Raw genomic sequence first — 16,418 nt, forward strand, 5'->3', positions numbered from 1 at the left:
AGGAAACATCAAATATTTAGTACTTCACCAAATGTCACCCCCAAAATTATATTTTACAGGCCATAGTCACTGCCTCTGCAGTTAAGGTTAAATGCAAACAAAAGCATAGCCCAGAAAACATTAAGTAGTTATGGCCTTACCAAATTTAACCACTCATGTTGAAAATTTTGCAAGGCAAGCCTCTACTTCAGAGCATTTTTATAAAAAATAGGTCAGCTCTCCTGAGGTTTAGTTGCTTCTAACAGAGTTGGTGGAGTGGGGAAGTGGTATTTTTGCAAATGGTGGAGAAAGAAAAAAACCACCACAAAAAACACCCTGCCCCCCCCCAAAAATAATTCTAGAACCTTCCATGTGCTGGAGCAAGGACATGAAATTTGGCAGGAGAAAAGGCAGGAAACAGTTCTCAAGATGTAGTTAAATAGATGCTTTCTACCTGCTTAGCCACCGAGTCTGGAGTTTTTAAGGCCTCTGGGAAAAAGTTATCAGTGTTATATTATGCTCAGCAGAAGTTTATCACAGTTTGGCAGCTAAATTTTCTGAGGATCCTGTTTACCCTGGGCAAGCTCCAGCTGAGAGCTGAAAAGGCCAAGCAGAACTTTTCCCTGAAAACCTCCCCAGCTTGTCATCCTGACCCTGCAGCACAAGCCCCTGGAAATGGGGAAGGAAATTGCATTTCCAGCGCCCTCCCTGATCTCCAGTGTTCAGGACTCTTTAGAAAAACGAAAAAAAAAAAAGAAAAAACCCAGATGATGACAGGAAGATAAAAGCAAGGAGGAAAAAAGAAACCAGCTGACAGGCAGGAATAGAAATGCAGACAAGTATCATTTTCCCTTTGGGGAAGGTATGCCGGAGGTTTAGGATTTACACGCAATTACTACTAAGTCTCGCATTCCCTCTACTGCCTTTTAAACAGCCATTAAAAGTACCGACAATATGGATTTCCAATTAGCCCCTGAGAAGAACACACCTAGCTGGAACTGGTGTCGCTGGCTGCAGTATCGCATGTGCTAGGTTGGAGCTGAGCGCATTAACATTTCAACCTGTTGGGAAACTTTTGGGGAGTTGCTGCAACAACAATACTGCAAGATTAAAATTTCAGCCAGACTTTTCTTGGTGCCTGTAAGAGTTTCTCCTGTGTCAGGGTTTCCAAAGGATTCTATGGGTGCATGTTGTGGGTTTTTTTTAAAAGGATAATGCAGGGAAACATCAGAAAGACATAGTGCAACAGTTAATGCTGAAAACTGGGCTGGACTTCCATTGAGAAGCAGTGCGATGTTGAAGGAAAGCAGTCATGACCTTGGGTTACTCCTTAGCCCTTACATAACTCATTACCACAGACAAAAAAAAGCCCATCTATTAAATCAGAGCAACCTGCAACATCCTCAGCATTCCCAGTGATTCATCAACCACATGGTGACCATGCATTCAGTGCAAAAAATCTGCACAACTCAATGCCTCTGGAATGAGCTAGCGTAGATGAAACAAAACCATTCCAAAACCACATGCATTTTTAAAAAAGGCAAGCCATCTCCTTCACATTATCAGCCTTTAAAGCGTAAAGGGACTATTATTTTACATATCGGACAGCACATAATAATACCGCACTTCTAAAACCATCAAGAAAATCTAAAACTTTTAATTAAGTAAAAGTTAAAGTCTTGATATCAAAGCAGAAAGGTTCCCCTGCCAAAGTACTTCTCAGGGTCAACTGGCTAAGTCACCCTTCAGCCTTCTCTTGAACTTGGCTGGAACTGAAGCACTTACTGTAGATACATACCCCTGTTACCAGTGATCTGGACCACAACATAGCAATAACTTTGCATTTCTGCTCCTTCAGGGTTTGTTTGTTTTCCTTTATAATTATTAGGAAAACTCAGTAACCCAAGAAGAGATCTCGGCAAGCCAAGCACCAAGAGTGCTCCAGTTAGATGAGTGCATGCATTTTGTACTGCCATCTGAAATCTCCAATTGATTATCTAATTTGTTCAGCCTGTGTTGCATTGACTTTGGAAACTAAATCTTTTGCGTTACTATGCTAAAAGCCACCGAGGAGTCTAAGTGTGTTGTGTTACAATAGTCAACAGTTTCAATTCAAAGCCCTGTTTAGCTTTTAGAAACCTGACTTCTGCCTTTAACAAACAAAAAACAACAAAGCAACCCACGCTCCCAACTATACTACCAGCACTGCACCTCATAGCAAGTCCTAGCAGTATTTGGCCAGAGGGATGTATACTTAGTGACCAGTGCTTAATCACGTCACTTGTTCATGCTTTATAACCACTGACACATTTGGGAGGTTTCTCCAAATTCTGTGGAAGTTGCCCAGTTTTCTAAGATGAGCTGAAAAAAAATCAGGGCTAATAGATCAAAAAGGTCCCTGCCCAATTTATGTATAAACAAAGCAAACATACTGTTGGTATAAATTCTTGCAGATTTTTAGATTTTTTTTACTTGAACATTCTTCCTACCTTCCTTAGTTACTGCTAAAAAAGACAGGATTTCATTTTGTCTGCAATTTGTGAACATATCAGACAGCTTTTTCTGCAGACAAAACCAGTTACACTTATACAACATCCATGCTTCTCTCCCCCTCACCAGCAGTCTTTATTTACTGCTCTGCCTTTTTGCTTCATGTAAGTAAATCAAATCATTCACAGGAAAAAAATATAAAAATGACACTGATAAAAGCAGGTCATCTTAGCCTCCAAGCAATGCTTCCCTCCATGTTAAAATTGCAGTAAGAGTCCTATTTTTGCATTTAACACCAATTCTGATGCTGAATTATTGAATTATGTTCACAAGGACTGTAACTTCTAGGATGATTTTGTTTGCAAAAGAACTTACCATCTGGAGCATATTTTGAAGCTATTCCCAAAAAAATCCCCAGTGCAACAAAAAGTGAAAGGCTAGAAATGGCAAAGCAAATGAGTGTATTTTTATGCCTGTTGGCTTCTGCCTGGCGGCGGTGCTGATCCACTGGTAAGGATGGGAGTCTTGTCCGGGCTTCTTGTCTCGCAGAGGTAAATTCGGCTGCAGCATGGCTCTGTGAAGGCAGCGGGGGACGGAGAGGGGCAATTCTCCCCGGGACATACCCCGAAGACCTGTGACTGCTCCCGTTCTGAGGCCGGAGGAAAGCAGGGGAGCTCCCCCTGGCATCAGTGTCTTGCATGTTATAAAGTCACTGGAACACGCACACATACACAGAGGGGAAAAAATGAGAGACAGGCTTTCAGAATACAGAGTACAATACATAAAAGAAAAAAAAAAAAGAAACAAAAAACCAATTTTAAGCCACATGCCTTCTTAAGAAGGACAGCCACTGAAACTGTGGCTATTTACAAAGTATCAGTCACTCAGTTGCTGCTACTGGTCATTTGCCATGGTATAACAGCCTGAAATAATAGCACGTGTGTGTATATACACACATATATATATTCAACAAAATTAACCTCGAAAGCTTCTGGCATGGGAGCACAGTACAGCACAGGCCATTTCTTTGTAGTTCCGCTACGTATTTTTCACAGTTAACTTGTATTATGCGATTTAGAAACAAGCTGAACAATGAGAAAGCTAGCAACCCCTTCTTCCCCACAGTTATGCAAAGAATGCCTAAATGTATTTCTTCTGCACACAGGAGCTGAACAAACTCCTCATTGTTTTCTTTTACAGAAAAGAAGTTGAAAGAGACAAGCCTTCCTTCCACACTGGAAGCAGTAAAAAAATATTTACATTTTATACGTAAAATACTAAACACAATTTTATTTATATTCACGCTGATGCAACTCGGTCAGCATTTTTAGTTAGCTGAGATATATAGAGACCACACACTCTTTAGTTTACTAACAGCTGGACTCGTTGCTAGTAAAGGTGCATCAGGAATGGTCCTGTAAAGAAGTCATCTGCATCTTGTTCAGCAAACCTCATGGTTTTTCTCATTGCTGAGTTCCTTGGGCTCGGACACAAAGCCTGGAAGCAACATGACTGCTCCAGATCACTGTACCTATCACCCAGAAGCAAGTGCTACTTTTATTTCAGTTACGAGTACTGTTTCCATCTTTTTCTGAGGCAGCCAATGAGGAAAGCCTACCAAAAACATCACTGCCTGGCTCATCCTCGCCAGCAGTTCTAACCTACCATGCTTTTCTGGTTTCCTTTAAGAGACACAAAACTGAATTTGACTGTTTTCTCAGGCTTTCTGGTCAACTGTGTTGTATTCTATGGAGTATTCACAAAGCATGATTTTTTTTATTTTTTTTTTTAGTTCACGCTTCTTAGGGATGGCATTTTTTGAGAAGGCTGCTCAAGTTTCATTAACTGAAACCTAGCTTTCTAAACTAAATCCAAAAGGGGATTTAAGCATAATCATGTGTATTAAATAGCAAAATGAATTATGAAAATAAAAACTACCAATAATGGAAGAGCATAGAGATCCTCTTTCTCTTCCATTAACAAAGGGAAGTCTGAGCTATGCTCTGAAGTGCCAGGCACGCTAGCGAAGGAGAAACGTGACAACCGTAACCTTATTCTGAGAAGTAGCAAAGGAGCCTTTTGTCTCACACCCTGCAAAATCTGATACTTCACTGTTTCAAGGCAAAAGAGTTGTTATTGAACAGGCTGGATTACCCTTTCATGGGAGACAATGCATCTCCAAATGTATGCACAATGACAGTAAAGGCACTGAAACATTAACTGGAGTAGCCATCCCAGAGTACAAAAAGTATGCAAAGTCCTCCAGCAATGTTTCTTGCACCTGTTCGTTGTAGCAAATCGATTTTCATCATTCTCCTTTCTGTTCTTTGAGAAACTATTTCCCAAACCTAATCCTCTGCTCTCAAACTTAACTGCCCAACGCTTTCTGAGCACTGCAGAACAGCTTGCTTTCACCACATCTGCTTTTACACTCCACTAGTCATCTTCCAGCACTGAGAACTCAATCATTTCTATGCTTTAGAAGTGGTGTTAAAAGCTGAGTAGGAGCTTTTCAACTAATTCAAAGGCAGTATTTCTGTCCAGCTGAAACAAATACTGAAGTACCTTTTTTATTAAAAATTTAAAGAAATCTGATCCAGCACTGAGATTTTGTTATGGTTTGGACCCCTAACTTCTTAAACTTGGTTAAAAAGTTTTCAGCATTGACAAAATGATTACAGAGTGGTCATTATAACATGATACAAAAAGGTAACAAGTTTGTTAATTGATTAGCTGTATGAACTAAATCCAGAATGGTTATGCAAAATTTAACTTTTACAAAATAATTTCACCACAATTTTGTCTACTAAGGTCTTTTAAAATACTGCTAGCCCTTTAAAGGAAAAAAGACATTAATTACAGCAGACATCAAACACACTTGTGTCATACTTCAAGCAAATTTTGCTTTTTACAAAGCATTCTGCCTTCTATGCAAGCCTCATTTTGCAAACTGTAAAAGTTTTCCAACTATCCCACTCAAGTGCAAACACAGGTCACCCCAAGGATGGGTGGAAAAGAGACTGCAGAATCATTGTCTTACCCAAATAAAAAACAGTGAAACAAAGCCATAAGGAGATACTTAGCACAATCAAAAGACTTACTATATAGTTTTCCATTGCAACAGGAGTAACCATTTCAACATTTCCTTCCCTCTTCCTGTGTAATTCGCAGCTCTCCAGCTGAAAGAAGAATCTTTTCTATCCTGTAGAGCAGCTACTAGCTTTTCTTAAGATACATTGATAATCTGAATCAAATTAGTGACTTGTTCATTTCCACTCTGTGGAGGTCTTCAGATAGCACCACACAAATGCAACTGGCTATATGTCCAGTCACACCCTAGAGAGTGCAGATATTTGGTTGCACAAATACTGTTTGAGTAAAATGCAGGGCGGGGGGGAAACCAAAACTGTTTGAACTATTTAAATACCACATTTCCTTGCAAGTTCCCATGCACCTGAATTTTTCCGTGTAATACTTTTTCTTTCTCCACCAAAGGTTTGCCATTTCCCTTTTGCCTATGTCTATGTTGCCTCCCTTTAAAAAAGGAAAAAAATGTGGAGATCAAAGGCCCCAGGAGACCATTTGCAATTACAAACACCAGACAGGACTGGCTCCTAAACACACAGAAGTGGGAGGTCTCTAAAAGGAGCTCATGATCTGAGCATCTCCCCTGATGGTGCAGTCCTAGACAGCACCACTTTTACAATTGTACTGTAGTATACAGAGTGATGCAGTATTTTACTTCCCTGCTAGCTTCAGAGTGATTTCAGTAAAAGTCAAGTTGTTGCACAATATACAACTGATTACAGTTATACAGACTTCAATCTGTACAAATCTTATTTGTCATGCCGTTCAGGCAGGCAGCTGTCTCAGTATTCCCAAACTTCTTGCCCGTCAGCCTTCAACAGGGTATTACGCAATATTTTCAAATCCATCATTCACCACAGCTTTTAGTCAGGGCCACAGGTAAGTATGTGTTTCCAGCTCACCAGTACCAGGGAAGCTTCCAATGCATAGTTTCAGCTACAGCACCTCAAAGGCTTCAGCCCACTATGTACTCGTTAGCACCCATCTGCTGCAAGGCTACGCTACTTGCATGTCACACTTCTGCAAGAGTAGTGCTACTCCACACGATCCAGAATTCTGCTTAGGCACCCCTTCCCACAACATAAGCAAGCAAGCACTTCTCATAATTGTCACATCAGCCAACCCAGCTTAAACCACGTTTAAAAAAAAAAAAGTTTATTTTGCAGAGCATCTAAGTAAAAACAGCAATTACCTGCAAGTCTGGCTCTGCCAACAGAGTGTCTAAGCTGTGTGGACAACAAACCCCAGCAGGCAGACAGCAATGAACCACTGAACAGGCTGCAACATCTCCAGTCTCCTCACGTATTCCTTCACCACTTTTAACTTGTGCCACTACTACACACTCATACAAGCCCACATTGTTCTGCACTTGCAGAAACTAGAAACATATGCGCTGTACAACCAAGGGATAACATCTGAACCTCCTGAGACATGAGTGTGAGCTCAGAAGTGAGCGGCATGCTTATCTGTTACTCGGTTTGGGGCTGGTTTCCTGGAAAAAAAGCAGATTCTTTCACAAAGTAATTCAAAACATCATCTGACACCACCCAAAAGGTGAGAAATATACCAAAATATTTCACGCTTTTCTGCTGTCAAATGCTTAGTGTAACAAAACATGTCAAATGTGCTAGAAAACTCCCGCACCCTTGCACCTTCTCAAAACTTTGTAGACAAAGTATACTTACTTCCATACAGTGCACAGAAATTAATGCTTCCCTTAAAGCATATTTTAAGGATGCATAGTTCACAACTCTTAAAAATAAAACAAAAGAGAAACTAGAAGAAACCCCACTTCTGTTGCTCTGGGCTATCAAACACCACCAGCTGTAGTGCCGACCTATTACCACACCCTTTAATCTCAGAGTATATAATCACCATTAAGGAAAAGACTGAGGAAGGGTGGGAGAAAACCACACACATCAGGAAAAATATCTCCCCATGCAATCCAGCGCCACATTGGTTACTGCTGCTTTCCTGGCACAGGCACTTGTCTGGTATGAGATCAAAGCACAGTGAGAAACCCAAGAGTAGGGAAAGGGACAAGAATTCAGTATTAAAAAGCTCCTAAGTAGCTACAATTACTGAACAGAAAGTGGTCTAAAGCAAACTCCTAAAGTATGACATTCACACCTTTACAAGCCTCCAAGCTCATCAACTACAACAAATATACTAATTTCAGGACAATGTTTCAAATGCCTTCAAGTCCCCAGTGCAACAAATCTTAACCTCACCATTGGGAAAATTAATGGTTGCCAGTAGACACATGGGGTGCCCACATGCTTTCCTATCTGGTTCCACCTTTTCTTCCACTGCCTTGTTTTGAAATTACACCTCTTCACTATGATAACAGACAGCATGTTTGTGGGAACCTATTTTTCCACCCGCGTGTGCAAAAGCTGGAAAGATACGTACACAGTAAAACACATTAGCACAGTTAAGTAACTGTTGAAAATCACAACAATGTTTATAACAGCCTGAAAAATCCCAGCTGACTTAAAAAAACTGTAAAAAGTCTAGACATCTTCTATCACATACACTGTTTGCTGCATGCCACCACTGAGTCTTCTCCCTTGCCCAGCAGTTTCAGAAGAAAATCAGAGGACAAAGAGTAACAGCAAGTGAGAAACAAGCATGGTATGAACTATAAAAACTTTGTCCAAAATAAGTTATATTGCACCAGATTTTCTGAATTTCCTGTGTAGCAACTATTAATTTTTACTGAATTTTTTGGCACAGAGAAAACACACAAAATTGCATGATATGCAACCACTGGAAACTATTCAAGCCGAGGCCCACATTTCCCAAAACAAGTTTTTTCCAAAGTACAAAGATCAAGAGACAGAAGCGCAGTATAAGACATGGTCTGTAGATAGAAGTAATCTTTATCAGCTGGTCTAATGAAATCTTTTGAGCACACAGGTCTCTCTCTGGGTCAGAAGCAAATTTCAAATTTATATACAAGTAGGGAGAGTTTAATTACATATGTTTAGACAATATGCAAAACAATTTAGTTACTATCTATGGATTAGACAGGATGCTGGGGCAGGGGGGGAGAGGATAGTGATTGCTTGCCAAGGGAAGGAGACAGGTAATTTGTAGCCTGCGGAATATGAGTTTGTCTGTGGGAACAAGTATGAAATTACAGCACGTCAAGTAAAACCACTCTGGGGTTCATGGCTTACGGCATACAGGAGAGCCATGAATTTAGTTCCTAGCCTCTTCTGAAAGCATTTGGTAGATGTCAGTTAAGGATGAGGGTGAAAGATCAGAGGCAAAACGGGGTTTTGTACAAGAAAAATCATTCTCCCCTCCAGTGACAACTGGGCTTTTGTTCTTCACCCAGTTTGTGTGAATGAGGTCTGCAGCAGTCACTTGGTTTCACTTACATAACTATCAGAAAAGCATTTGATACAGCAGATATAGTATCTGACTGTTCAGAAAGTTCACACACAAAATTTAGGGATTTTCATAGTCTTCTGCAGAGATGCACCTTACTGCAGAATCTGCAGGAACATGTCGGTCTTTTCCAGTTCCTGGACATCAAACACTATCCTGCAAGCACTCATGTATTCTTAACTGACCTCAAGACACTGCTGTTTTCAGTCGGCTCTTATACAGATCTTGCCCACTGAAACAAAGAAACATAAGCCAGAAACCTCAGCATAGAACTGTGGTCTATGTACCTAAAATGGTGCCTGACACTTCCCATGACTTCAATATTTTTCCCCTTTGTTTCTTTTTGACATGGTTATTCTTTATAAATGACTTACAAATTGGGGAACTCTGTTCTGTCTTTCATTCATTGTTAAAACAATAGCACGTTCTGCTGAAGGAAATTATTCCAAAACCATTTGTTTCTTTGCATACAAGTAAATCAACCAATGTCTTAAATACAGAGGATCCAAAAGAGTACACTTGAAAATACGGCATGTGTGCTGAAATAGGCAACACAAATGGAATAATTTTTACTGTTTCTCTCATTTTCAGAAATGAAAGATTTAATAACTTGCATAAGAAATCAAGAGTGGAAACTTGCATTTTAATCACGCAACTGCCATGAGCTTGTTGCGTGAGTCACAGCTTATTTGGGCCCCAAGCCTGTAATATGAGAAAAAAAGCAGTCACTAGCTTCACAGGGACATTGTGAGGGTTAGTTTACAGAACTTTGGTCTTCCTCAGCTCAGTGATGCATCTGAGTACAAGCTTACTTTTAAGTGAATAAATAGCTCTGTTTAAGTCAACAGCTTCCACGTGAAAGTAACACATTTGTGGCGTTCACCTTAGAGAACCTTAAGAAGGTGGTAAGGAAAAAAAACTAAAAACAGGATTTTTTTTTTTAAACTACTTCTCATATTGACAATAAGAAGTGGTACTTACAGATATGTGCAGTCTCTAGAACACCACAAATGCCATCCAAAACAGCTATAGCTTAGGACTTCACTGTAGAAAAAATGTCTATGTAATGGTAATACACTTCAGAAAAGTCAAGTCCAGTTCTCACACTACTTTGAATCACTGATGAAACAGAGTTCTGGCCTGTAATCCATTCAAGAGGAACAAGGTGATATTAAATACTTATTTCTTTCTTATTAAATTAGAAAAGCTCTTATAAATAGATTATAAGCATATATGACAGTACATGTCCAACAGACAGTGGAGAAAAGAGTCAGATCCCATATCTCGCTCTGGTCAACAGGCATAAGCATAAATACTCCAAGAATGTATTGACAGAATGACTTAATAATCAGTGGGTTGTCATGTTTAAATTATATTTAAAATATAAATCAGTAGCACAACATGCTCTCTTCCATATCAGTATATGTATTTCTTTCTTCTTCATCCTGGTTCTTTGTACTTCTCCTGGTTTTCTTCTCAGGTATAATTCTCACGGGTTTTTTTTCTGTGGGTTGACTGGTTTTGTTCCCCTCCCCCCCTAAGTCCAACTCAAATTTCAGTAAATGCAGCTTATTCTGCTCACTTGAAGGATTGTCTCTGCAGTTTTTAATTGTGCATCAGCTACAAAGAAAACAATGCTGCTTGAGAAGCTGAATTCTGTAGCTGCACACCCACATTCTTTTAGAGTTGCATTTGTATGAGCCAAGTTAGAATCATAGAATGGTTTGGGTTGGAAGGGACCTTAAAGCTCATCTAGTTCCACAAGCTACTGGAGGCTGACAGCAGCAATATCATGATGTGGTATCTTTACTAGACATCTATTACTCATCACTGTCAGACATCTGGTAATTGTCTGGATGGACACTTTTGCATGCTGACATGATGTGGCTATTCTTCTACTATACTTCAAGATCTTCATTTAACTTTCTTCTCCTGCCCTTACTTTTCCAAAATCACCTCCTCCTATGATGGCCAAATCCCCCCTCTAAGCTCAGTGACTGCAACTGTCTGTTGACATTATCAGCACAAAATACAGCTTTACCTGATGGCTTAAATTAACATGCCAGACTACCATATGGCAGCTGAAACATAGGAACAGTTTTCATGTTGCTGTAGGAATGGTGGCCTCCAGCAGAAGGGTAGGGCACATACCAGCTAAATCCATGAGAGCACAAAGCCTTAAAAGTAACGGTCTTGTGAGAAGAGCTTCTGCAACTAAGCTAACACAGTACAACTTGACTATATGTCTGAATGTCAACAGCCTCTATGGCTCTAAGGTATCAGAGAAGTTACATAATTGCTCAAGTCAAGAGTCATAGAATCATAGAATCTTAAGGTTGGAAAAGACCTCTAAGATCATCAAGTCCAACCATCGACCCAACACCATCATGTCTACTAAACCATGTCCTGAAGTGCCATGTCTACATGTTTTTTGAACACCTCCAGGGATGGTGACTCCACCACCTCTCTGGGCAGCCTCTTCCAATGCCTGACCACTCTTTCAGTGAAGAAATTTTTCCTAATATCCAATCTAAACCTCCTCTGATGCAATTTGAGGCCATTTCCTCTTGTCCTTTCGCTAGTTACTTGGGAGAAGAGACCAACACCCATCTCACTACAACCTCCTTTCAGCTAGTTGTAGAGAGTGAGAAGGTCTCCCCTCAGCCTTCTCTTCTCCAGGCTAAACAACCCCAGTGCCCTCAGCCGCTCCTCATAAGACTTGTGCTCTAGACCCTTCAGCAGCTTCGTTGCCCTTCTCTGGGCGCGCTCCAGCACCTCAATGTCCTTCTAGTCATGAGGGGCCCAAAAGTGAACACAGGACTCAACGTGCAGCCTCACCAGTGCCAAGTACGGGGCAAGATCACATCCCTACTGATAAAAGCCAGGATGCTGGTGGCCTTCTTGGCCACCTGGGCACACTGCCGGCTCATGTTCAGCCAGCTGTCAGCCAGCACCCCCAGGTCCTTTTCTGCCAGGCAGCTTTCCAGCCACTCTTCTCCAAGCCTGTAGCGCTGCATGGTGTTGTTGTGACCCAAGTGCAGGACCCGGCACTTGGCCTTGTTAAACCTCATTCAGTTGTCCTTGGCCCATCGATCCAGCCTGTCCAGATCCCTCTGCAGAGCCTTCCTGCCCTTGAGCAGATCAACACTCCCTCCCAATCTGGTGTCATCTGCAAACTTACTGAGGGCATACTCAATCCCCTCATCCAGATCATTGATAAAGACATTAAACAAGACTGGCCCCAAGACTGAGCCCTGGGGAACACTGCTTGGTGAATATTGTTCAGTGATTTAAGGTACACAACAAAACTCTTGTACAATTTTAGAAAAGAAAAAACATTTTCCATTATTTCCCTTTTATAAAAATCATGAACAGTGTATTTGGGATATTTCAAAACAGAAGCAAGTCTTCAAGAAGCAAAACAAAGCCTTCTAATCCACCATTAAGTATGCATTCTCCTGAACTGGTGGCTGCATTCATATTTCGGATTACTGTGGTAAATTCCTTTCTAGGAAACTCCGAGAACTTTGCACCCAATGGCCAAGCCCTGCAATATCCTGCAAGGTATAGCTAGTAATTTTGCATGACTACTCCACTCTTTTTAAATTTTTTTTTCTTAATCCCATGTGCCAAAAAGATAGAGGAGCTACCACTACATTCCCTTTTGTTAACCTACTTCCGCACAAAGAAATAAAATCAGTTACAAGTTCTAAAGTATGCATTCTTTAATGTCTTCAGTATTTCCTTTCCATATTGGCAAATACATCACTCTTCTCTCATACATTTTTCTTCAAGGTATATAGTTTTCTACTCCCTCTCCATTTCCTTTCTCAGTATTACTATTACAAGAAAATATTTCTGTGGATTTCTACACCCACATCTACAAACAATTCATTCCCACTTGTCTTGCCAAAAACATCTCCATTAAATCAGCAGTGAAATCCTTTTCAGTAAAGATAAACAGAGAGACGATCAAGTCTAATCATGATTTGATTCCAAACAAGAAACTGTAATTTATGATACCGATTTAAATCACATTTTGATGTATACTTTAGGTGATTTTATAGAACTGCCTTGATAATGCAAATAATCTACTTCAGACTATGGTCCTATCATATGATTTTTTAATATACAGAAAGCGAGACTTACTAGGTGATAATTTTCCCACTAGTTTCTGTCAGCAGTTTTTAAATCATTAAGCACACAGAAGGGGAAGAACAGACTTGCCGCAAGCACTGTGGGACAAGCTTCCTTGCAGAGATGCCTGATGTGGCTGATCATCTGAGGAGCTCCTTTAGCTGTGGGGCTGGGGTAGCAGGAGTGTACGTCTGTGGCTGTGGGGGCTGTAGCATCAGTGCCCAGCAAACACTGGGGAACAGGTTCCTCCTCCTCCCCAGCTCCCCCTCCATCTCCTGTGCAAGGCAGAACAAAGAGGAGGTGGAGCTCTGATCCCAGCGTAGAGAGTGGTCAGTGCCTTCCTGGGGGTAAAGAAGCAAAGGGCTACCTCATACTCAACAGGTAAGATAAACATAACTGTGCCACTGAATAACATCCTTGACATTACTAATACCCATCTTTCTTTCCTCATGTGGAGGAAAAAAAAAAAAAAAAAATGACCTGCAGAATATCGCTCATTTTCTGCAAACAAGACTTCTACACCAAGAAGTTGAACTAAATTACTTCAAAACACACAAAAATAGTATGCTAAAACTGTTTATTAAATATTTTTCTGCAATGTGCTGGACACACGATAAAGGAAATTAATGACTGTGCTTGGTATTAAAAGCAAGTCAATAAATTATCTGTAATTAAAGAATGTTTCTAGTCCAGATTGTCCGTGATAAGTAGGCATCTATTTGCATATTTAGTGGTACGAATGTTGTTTTCAAGCATTTAAAATCAGACTGAAATGCACCTGTCCCACTGCATCCTATAATTACTCACAGAAATATAACCTCCTAACCTCCTTTTAAGGACAAGCTATTCAAATATTTATCAACTGAGTTTAAAAAAAAAAAAAAGTCAATCTGTAAAATAACCAAGGAAGTCCCACAGTTTCTTCTTCAGGCTTCTAAGACTAATAAATCTCCTAGTACTGTGCCTATTTTTATATTCATGCCTTAGAAGAAAAACAACATTTTTGTTCCCCTGCCCCATCCCCTGGTTTATCAACTTGGAAGAAATGTGAACCGTGCCACCAAACGTTAACTCTTCCAGTCATGGGACCAGTTACAGCTGGGAAACCTTTAGTGGATTTTACAGGGCCTGCTGAAAACAATAGTTTTTCCATACAGGGGTCGACATCCTCTACTGCTTAGTGTCTCCACCAATTAGCAACAAGTCTGATGATCAGGTTAAAAGCTTCCAGCTAACCCTCACCACCACCTTCCCCACAAAATATTGTGGGGCTAAAATGCTGATGGTCAAAATTAAAAAACCCTACAGTCCACCACTGAAAAAATATCTATTCACATCTCAAAACAGCACGTACCACAGTCATTGTTCAGATCAGACACTAAATTTCAGAAGATACTTCTGCAATCTCACTTTAGCAAGGACCTCACAGCAGTCCTCTTATTTGCCTCTTTTTTTTTTCTTTTTTTTTTTCCACCTCCTTACTTTTCTTCCTGAATCCCTTCACAGCTTGGGGCATTACTTGTGGTTACATAAAACTGCCGCTCTTCTGGACACTTTGCCTAGCTTCAGCCCCTGGCATACACTCCACTGGATGCTGAATTAGTAGTGAGAGAGCAAGAAGAGCAGACCCAACAAACTTGATTTGGCAGAAGATTTCACATTCGTGCAGGCAGTACACAAGATCCATGTAGACAAAGCACCTCTGAGAGCTACAGACTCTATAAGAACAAAGATGAACCTCCCCTCCTCCCTACTGTTACCCATGGGCCATTTCATGTCAGTAATGTAGACAAGCTGTTACAAATCTTTCTCCGTGATTTATCAAAACTTGACTGATGCCACCTAAAAATCTGAAGTCCTGCTTTATCTTTCTTATTGCACTGTCTTTGTCAAGCCCCAAGCACTATTTCATTTTTATAGCTATTCAGGAACATAAAATCTCTTCCTTTTAAAGAATCTGTGCCACTAATTCACTTTTAAAATATAAACACGGATAGTATTTTCAGCACACACCCCTCATCTAAGCTGTGATGTAGCACAAATGTAGCGCGTTCATCACCGCACACCCTCTTTTATTAGAGGGGATGAGATATACAACTCCCACTCTGTTTTTTCCATGCCTCTGGACAAGTAAAGTAGGTTGCTGGTTATGAGGCACAGGAAAAGCAATCCGTAATAACCCAGGCACTCGGGGATGCCTATCAGGACAGGTCCCAGTGAGTTATTGCCGCGGAAGCCTGAGCCTAGCCTCGCTTCCCGGCGTGAACCCGGAGGCATCCGAGCAGGAGCGCTGACCAAAGCGATGAAACCCGGCCAAGGCACCCCCGCCGCGGCACCTGCCACCGCACCCTGCAGAGAGGCGCGGAGCCCACACCTGCCGGCAAGGCGGGAGGCGGCGGATCCCCTCGCCGGGGGCACACGCCGCCTCCGCGCCCAGCGCTCCGGACGCGCTATCACAGCCCCGGGCGGAGCGGGCGGCTCCTCCGGGCAGCCGCGGCTGCGCCCGCCGCCGGCCCTCCACGCCCCGCCGCCGGCTGCCGCCGCCCCCGCTCCCTCCTCTCCTCTCCCCTCCCTCCTTCTCTCCCCTCCCGCCGGCCCCGGGAACAAAAGAGGCCGGTGCCGCAGCGGCCGGTCGGGCAGGCCGGCCCGCACCCCGGCGGCTCGTCCGCGCTGGCAGCCCCCTCCCGCCCCGCCGCAGCGCCCCGCCGCTCACCGGCCCCGCCGCTCACCGGCCCCGCCGCCGTCCCTTTCCCGGCCGGGCGCGCACTCACCTGGGCCCCTCGCGGCGCGGCGGCGGGGCGCTCAGGGTGGCGGCATGGCGCTCCCCGCCCCGGACACGGCGGGAGGCCGCCCGGCTGCTCACCACCTCCCGCCGCTCCCCGCCCCGGCTGCCGCCCTTACGCAATTGGCAGCGGCCGCGGCCCCCCCGGGGCGACGATCCCCTGCCCCGAAAGGAGGCGGCTGCGCCCCGTCGGCGTGGACACGCCTCCCGCCCCCCACCGCCCCCCGCCCCCGCGCCGGAGGAGGAGCGGGGCCTTCCCGAGCCGTCCCGCCCCTCCCCGCTCCGTACCGCTCCTCCAGGCGCTGAGCTACGCGGCCTGGCCGCCCCCGGCCCGGCCCGGCCCGCCGGAGCTGTGGCGCGCTCGGAGCGGCGCGGCGCGGCCGTGGAGGTGCCCGGCCGCCCCCGGCCCGGTGGGACTGCAGCAGCCCCGGCCCTCCCACCCGCTGGGAAGGGGCCGGGCGCCGCCTCCTGCAGCACCCGGGGCTGGGGAGGCGGTAGCAGGCGCGGGGGCACTTTGCACTCCTGCCCTGACCCACGGTTCTCCTCA

The 16,418-nt window shown here is 43.2% G+C and overlaps 1 protein-coding gene across 11 annotated transcripts in view; it reads right to left on the minus strand.

Annotated features, from left to right (window-relative positions):
- The window catches only part of CEMIP2 (cell migration inducing hyaluronidase 2), a 60,137-nt gene that overhangs the window by 37,730 nt on the left and 5,989 nt on the right, over nucleotides 1-16,418 (minus strand). For 2 of the 11 annotated variants that reach the window (XM_075741301.1, XM_075741294.1), the window contains exons 1-2: nucleotides 15,861-16,045; nucleotides 2,845-3,181 (exon numbers count right to left, since the gene is read on the minus strand). In XM_075741301.1, the coding sequence (XP_075597416.1) occupies nucleotides 2,845-3,169 (325 nt within the window). In that variant the 5' untranslated portion in view covers nucleotides 3,170-3,181; nucleotides 15,861-16,045. The other 9 variants (XM_075741291.1, XM_075741295.1, XM_075741297.1 and 6 more) reach the window with 8 other exon arrangements.

The sequence above is a fragment of the Balearica regulorum genome, chromosome Z (assembly GCF_011004875.1).
Source record: "Balearica regulorum gibbericeps isolate bBalReg1 chromosome Z, bBalReg1.pri, whole genome shotgun sequence".
NCBI classification, from domain to species: Eukaryota; Metazoa; Chordata; class Aves; order Gruiformes; family Gruidae; genus Balearica; species Balearica regulorum.